A 7275-nucleotide genomic window follows, 5' to 3' on the forward strand; every position below is an offset into this window, starting at 1 on the left:
AGATGGTGTCAAAGGCTTTGCTGAAGTGCAGGTAGACACATCCACAGCCTTCCCCTCATCCACCAGGCGGGTCACCTGATCATAAAAGGAGATCAGGTTGGTCAGACAGGACCTAAACCCGTGCTGGCTGGGTCTGATCCCTTGTCCATCCTGTAGGTGCTGTGTGACTGCACTGAGGATGATCTGCTCCATAACCTTGCCAGACACTGAGGTCAGGCTGACGGGCCTGTAGTTTTCCGGGTCCTCCTTCCGGCCCTTTTTGTGGATTGGCATGACATTCGCCAACTTCCAATCATCTGGGATCTCCCCAGTGAGCCAGGACTGTTGGTAGATGATGGAGAGCGACTTGGCAAGCTCTTCCGCCAGCTCCCTCATCACCCTTGGGTGGATCCCATCTGTTCCCATAGACTTGTGGGGATCCAAGTGGCTCAGCAGGTCACTGTTTCCTTCTGGATTACAGGGGGGCTGTTCAGATTCTTATCTCTTTCTACAAGCTCCAGAAGCCAGCTGTCTTACTCCCCATTTGCCTACTCCTGTTCACAGCGCTCCCAGCAGCTGTTTAAATCCCTCGTGGCAGGGCTGGGTGCCGCCCCCTAGTCAGCTGATTGGCCTCACCTGAGACCTCCAGCAAAACCTGGAAGCTGCAGGGAACAGGCACTGGCGGTGCTGTGATAATGCCCGGTAATCGTGTGTCAAGAACCATGTGAGTGTAGCTGTTCGCTGCCTCCCTCATGCTGAGATTTGCCCTATGAGAAGCTGAAGGCTGCCTTCGCAGTTAGGAAGGACCATGCACGTTCTTGGTGCCAGAGGGAAGCCCCCTGCTTTGGCCTAGGAAGAGTGTCTCGTTTGTGACCTTCTCACCACTGGTTCCTTGCTCTGGGATGGTGGGTTGCTCAGGGTTGAAGTTGGTGGCCTAAATTCCTCTGCACCCCATGGTTTAGTTTTTTACAGCTCTGCACTTTTGTTTCAAGTCATTCTTTATGTCCTGTTAAATATATAGACTGCAGAACTCCTGCAAGTAACCGCTCCCTAAAAGCCTTGCCCAATCCAAATTGTCCAGATGTGTAGGTTTTGCGAGTTGAATGAGAATGGGAGAAGATTTTTTTTTCCTTCCTAGAGGCTGTTGTTTCATATTTCGCTGCTCAGTTTAGCGTGAGGACAGCAATCCTCCTAAGGTATCTACATGGAAGGTGTTAGAATAAGGAGATTTTAACGCAGGCTTTTTGGAAATGCAATCAGCAGTGCCAAAAAAATGAGAATGAATGAGTGAATGGTGGGAACACATTGCCCGTGGATGTGTATGTAGATGGAGGCGGGGCTCTACTATAGGTTTCTATTTGGAGGCATTGGAATTTTAGCACATGTAGGGGGATCTCAGTAGAAATAAAGCTGCAGTACTGGTTTTCAAAGGAAGTATAATTCTATGTTACTTTTAAAAAAGATGTAACATTAAAATATTTATTACCTTCACTAAATTCTTACACAAACTAAGTAAAACATTGTAATCTTTGTAACCAGGGTAGCAGTTACTAAATCTGAGTTTTCGAGGAATTTGATTAGAAACTGGTAACCAATTGAATGTTAGACACACATAAAAAAGAGGCAGTAACAAAAAATTATTTTTATCTGTGAAATAAATATTCTCTTATGGAGAAGTTTTGTAACTTTAGACTCTTCTTAGAGAAGAAAATGTAGCTGTTGGACTTGTCTTCCCTTTTTAGGAACTAAAACTTGACAAGATAGTTACCAACATTTGTCAGGCTGCTTATCTATGCAGTGCTTAATTCTATTTGTTAGTTTTATTATTGATTAAGTGCTTTGGAGGAAAAAAGGAACCAGAATGGAATCAAGCATTAAAATATTGCATATCTTTTAATGAGCCCTTGTAAAATAAATTCCAGTATGGAACAGATGGTACGGACAGACTTTTTAAATATGGGAGTTAAACTTAAGTCTGTGGTTTCATATTGAGGGGGTGAAATAGATGTGGACAACTTTCAAACACATTGAGCGTTTAAGATAAGACTGCTTGTACAAACAGTTCTCAGGTTTTATGCTTCTACCCCTATCTTATTTTCTTCATTCAAGTCAGGAGTACTTGAGTCAGGGAAACATAATTACTGTTAATCTGCATTATGGTATAAACAAAATAGAAGGTTAAAGAGGGAATTGAAAGTTCAGACAATGAAAACAACAGAATTACATTAGAGTGAACACCAACTTTGTAAATTCACATGCATCTGTTCATGCATGCTACACATTTGTAGTCGGCCTGTAGGCTACTGCAGAAGAAATATAATATCATCTTTCAATATCACTGTCAGAAGCAATAAGAAGTTTAATCTTTGTGTATGTTGGTGATAATGACGGAGCATCCATCTAGTACATTATTCAAAATCAAGATTTTTTGGTGTTCTTTAACAAACTTCTTTTCTACAGCTTCTTGATGAATGCTGGCCAAAATGAACCGTTTTGAAAGAAAGAAAACACCAAACTCTTTCCTTTTCTGTATAATCTTATAAAACTTTCTGTTTTAATTGAGTGTTATGTCAACAATAAATTCTTCTAAAATAATTTCCCACTTTTGCAGATCTAACTCATTTTAGGTAAAAATACTTGAGGAGAGTTTCTAAAAGAGGATATAGAGCGGCTATAAGATCTCATGCAGTTGCTCAACTAATTTTTCAAATAAAACAACAAATGCGGATCTGAACTAATTGTCTGATCACGCAAGTCCTTCCACACAGATTTCTTTTCTTTGTTTTTTACTCGGTAGAAATCCTGTGCATGACTGGCTTGTGGGTTGTCTCCTGCTTTTTACTGATGGCAGACTGTGTGTTAATGCACTACCAGTCTAAGGCAGATGTCAGGCAATACTCATTCATTCAGAGGTAACTCAAGAATCACTGGTCATAGCACAGTTACCAGATCCATCTTGCAATTGAAAACAGCCCCTATTTGAGTTACTTTCTGCAAGTGTGAGACGGCAGAGCGGATTCACTGCCAGGCTAATGTTTTTGTGCACTAAAGTGAAGAAATGGGACTTAACTACTCTGTAATCTTCTCAAACTTGCCAGTTTTGGCTTGGGTTTTTTGTTGGTTTTGCTTTTGTTTTGAGGGTTTTTTACGTTTGTTTGTTTGTTTGTTTTTTAATTCGTTTGGGGATTGCATTCTCTGTTTTCTTCTCACAATTTGTTGACTCAGTTCCACAACTAAGACAAATTAAGCACGTGTAGCTTTACTGAAATTATGTTGATTTACAGCAATTCATGATTTGGAACTGGAATTGGTATGACATTCCATGTAATATGAGAATCAGATTTATTCACAGGGAAATGTGAACTGAAAGTTTAGCAGTAGAGAAAGCATATGTTATTGAGACTGTGTGAGTAAATGGAGGAAAAGTAACTCCTAAAGTAATGATAAATTTGGACTTAAAATTAGAAGAAGATTGGCCAAATATCAGAAAAACAGCAGAGTACAGCAGTGAGGACTTTGAAAATACTTTGAAAAGGAGGTCAGGTAAATTTATAAAAACAATCCTGTGACATGATTGATTTGATGGCAGAGGACTGGATTTGTTAGCTAAGAAGATCCCTTTCAGACTTGTGTTCTTACTGAGAGATGTTGAGAAAAGGACAAAAGTAGAATAGGTAACTCTCATCTGGACTATCTTTAATGTTTCTTCAATATACTGGTTGGTCTACCACTGTAAATTAGCACAGAACAGAAATCAGAGGATTTCACACCATGCCAGACATGTTCAGTGATACAGCAGGCTAATCTTTCTCCAACTTGCCTGCTAATTAAAATACTTGGGAAAATCTGATAGTTTGTTTTAGTAATGCAGCAACATTTCTGCTGTAAAAGTGAAGATATCTGTCATAAAGCATTGATAATAAGCATTCCCTGCTTCTGTTGGGCCTTGCTGGATAAGGATTGCAGGGAGAAGTTGTGCTCATGCTAATTCAGAACAAGGTCTCGTCTTTATTAAGAACAAAATAGTGGACTATTTTAGGTATAACTGCCAGCAGTGCAGTGTTACTACCAGTCTCACAGATGTTTTTTACCAGCCAATTATAACAATCTGATTTTGCAAGAGCCTGAGTTATGTCCATCTTTGCATCTTACTGCTTGTTTCTACTGCAGTGGCACTAGTGCTGAGTAATGCTGCAATACAGGGACAGTTTTACTGTGTAGTTTCATTCTGAGGGACAATATTGTCTCTGAAACAAATAGATATTTCCTATCGCTTTATACAAAAAATAAAGAGCACGCTCCAATATTCCTGTAATGGAACCTACCAATTCGTAATTCCCTTTTCTAAGGCCAGCTGCACAACTAAAAGGTAACTTGAAAATAGTAAGACACATCCATAATATGTCAGCTGTGAAATGAATTGCAATGAATGGATTGTGGTTTTGAGTAACCTGTTTTTCAGGACATTTCTCTTTGTCATATGATCTGATGGGCAGTGCAGAACATTTGTTATCCAATCAATAACCTGCTTAGTCAAAGTGTCCTCATATCCCAGCACCATAAGAAAGGGAAAAGAGAAAGGAGGAGAAAAAGTACAAGTGCCAACATACAAACAAAACAAATGTCAGTGGTTAAGACATTCATACAGGGCTTTGATTCCTCTGATCATTTGTAAGGAAAAAATGGAAGTTCAGTTGGGAAAGATGAAGTTAATAATAAAGGTAGGGAGAGTGTGGATTTATTTTCTACCTTTCAATCAGGACTCCTAAAAGGAGGATCTGTATGGTTTGAGTCAAGGAATAGTTTGTACCAGATTTAGCCTTGAGGAGGGTAAGTTTTTTGTTTATTCTCTGTGGACCTTTCTTTTTTAACCAGCTCCACTAGTCCATTTGTTTTTCAAAGGTGGTTTCCAGTTTTCATTTTCCAAAAGCTGACTATAAATACAAAGAGACAGTTCCACCCTTCTGCCATGCTTGCATGTTCCATTACATTTCTGCTCCCCCACTGGATCTATGTTAGGACTCGTGGCAGTGCAATGAACTAAATCTTTGAATAGATCCAGTTAAGAATAAACCACACTTTGTCAGGTCAATGCCTCCCTACTTCAGTATCCCAGTTCTTGGGATAAAGAAATACAGAAATACCAGTTCTGGGATAAAGGAGGTATTAGAGGTGAGGGACTGGAGGTAGGGTGGGATAGTAGCAGAACTGCCACCTAAATCTAAAGGGACTCCGAAGGTTAATTAGTAGTTTTCTCAGGATGCAATCGCTTGAAAAATGTAGCAGTACCTGATATTGTGACACCATCATAGTGTTGTGGTTCTAACTATCTTAAATTAAAAAAAAAAAGAAGAAGTGGAGGTGGTTACTTGGACCTACTCAGCTTGAAGAAGCTTAAAATCACATGTCCGGTATACTGGGGTCCAAACACAGCAGGCAGTGGAAGTCCAGCAAGAGAGCTCAGACTTAGCAGTATTTCCTTGTAGGAGGATCAAATGGATGATCGTTACCTTTAACTTGGCAGGAACCATGCAAGCTTGTCTTCTTTAGCCTATACATGTTAACCACAAATAATACACCACTGTAATTATAGCGATTTAGAGAGCATGTTACAGGCACATACATGATGCCTAGGAAAAGTGTTTTATGTACCCGTTTCAAAAAATATATTTTCATTTCTTATCTTATTCTGACTATGAATAAGATAATGGAGCTTCTTATAAGAAGCAGTGGATCTGTCTAATGAAGATTCTAGAAAAGCCATATAAACAAAAGTGACAGTATCAGATGACACTTTCTTGTGAAGTATGGTCTCTCTGAATTGTATGTTGCCTGTCATTAATCTCGAAAAAATTATTACTATTCCTTCAAAGGTGATTAGAGTAGAAAGACCATTCCATTTTAAATAAAAATGAACATTGATAAAGAAAGAGCAAGAGAGAAATGTAAGCAACGACATATTTTCTTTGTATCCTAAAACGTGTTTCATTTTAATTCTTTTTACCAGGCTTATCAACATAAGCTAAAGCTAGCCCTTATAGGTCAAAGTATTTTTGGACAAGAAGTTTATAGCAAGCTGAGAAAAGAGGGACATAAAGTTGTGGGCGTATTCACAGTGCCTGACAAGAATGGACAAGCTGATCCTTTGGGTAAGTGTAACTTTAATCCAAATGTTAAAATTGCAGACATCCTTAACAAACTTGCCTTTTCGTGAGAAGGCAACATCTATATAGGAATGCCTTGCATATGTTGCCTTTATTGCACTGAATTCAGCACAAGAACTGTGCTTTAACAAGCACAAGTCCCAGAAACGGTTTAAACTTGTCAGTTTGTCAGTATTTAAAAGTTGTTTCTAACCATGCAGGGTTAATGTATTCTAACAAATACATTAAGATATTGGAAAAATAAAATTAATCTGGATACCTTATTTGAATGTACATCCTAGAGGTAATTGTTCTAAATGAGATCTGAATCTTAAAGCAAAGAGCTGCTGAGCCTGTACTCAAGCACAAATGTCTGTCACTTGTTTCATTGTGCTGCCTAGGACAAAAGGCATGGAGCCAAGACTGTTTGTCCCTGGCTTTCTGCCCTTTTTGACAAGTTTGCATGTGGCAGTGTACCTGCAGAGCCTATTTTTCTTCAAGCTGGACCATGGAAAACACATTAAAAAGGTTACAGGAGGCTTTGCTCTCCCTTTTTCCGTTGTCAAGGTGCATAAGGATTTTCTAGACTTCCTAAAGAAAGAGTTGTTTCAGAATTGTACTCATTATAGTCATAGAAGAGAACTCAGCAAGACAAAGAAGCTTATTTGGAACATCTGAATTGTAACTTTTCTTTGCCTTCTTTTTTTCAGTGGCACGAAGATAGTTAAAATGATCAGCAAATAGAAGTGCCAGAATGGAATGTGCATTTATGGATAATCCAAAGTTAAAACTACATTCCATGAGCTGTCTCAAGTCTCTTTTGTTGTTTTTTTTTTTTTTTTTCTGGTTTTGGTCTGGTCATGACACGTTTTTAGAGAACCCTTACTAGGGAAGAATCAAACACAAATTTTGCTTACCTGGGCTATGGTGCTCGCAGACTGGCATATAATTCTCAACTCTACTTCGTTAAAAGATTTAATCACACTCTGTAAGAATTAGAAGAGGAACTGTTAGTTTAGAAAAAGAAGATTTGACTATCCAGCTCTGGTTGGATTACACTATATATAAATACTAAATATATTATATTAGTTATAATGTATATAACTTGGTTACAATATATAAATTATTCTTGTGCAGTTATTACACTAACAAA

General features: G+C 38.5%; 1 protein-coding gene across 1 annotated transcript in view; it reads left to right on the forward strand.

The window, feature by feature from the left end:
• The window catches only part of ALDH1L2 (aldehyde dehydrogenase 1 family member L2), a 36668-nt gene that overhangs the window by 1603 nt on the left and 27790 nt on the right, over positions 1–7275 (forward strand). The window contains exon 2 of the mRNA XM_017804594.1: positions 5987–6128. Coding sequence (XP_017660083.1) covers positions 5987–6128 — 142 coding nt within the window. The remainder of the gene's footprint in view (positions 1–5986; positions 6129–7275) is intronic.

The sequence above is a fragment of the Lepidothrix coronata genome, unplaced genomic scaffold (genome assembly GCF_001604755.1).
Source record: "Lepidothrix coronata isolate B3197 unplaced genomic scaffold, Lepidothrix_coronata-1.0 Scaffold10, whole genome shotgun sequence".
NCBI lineage: Eukaryota > Metazoa > Chordata > Aves > Passeriformes > Pipridae > Lepidothrix > Lepidothrix coronata.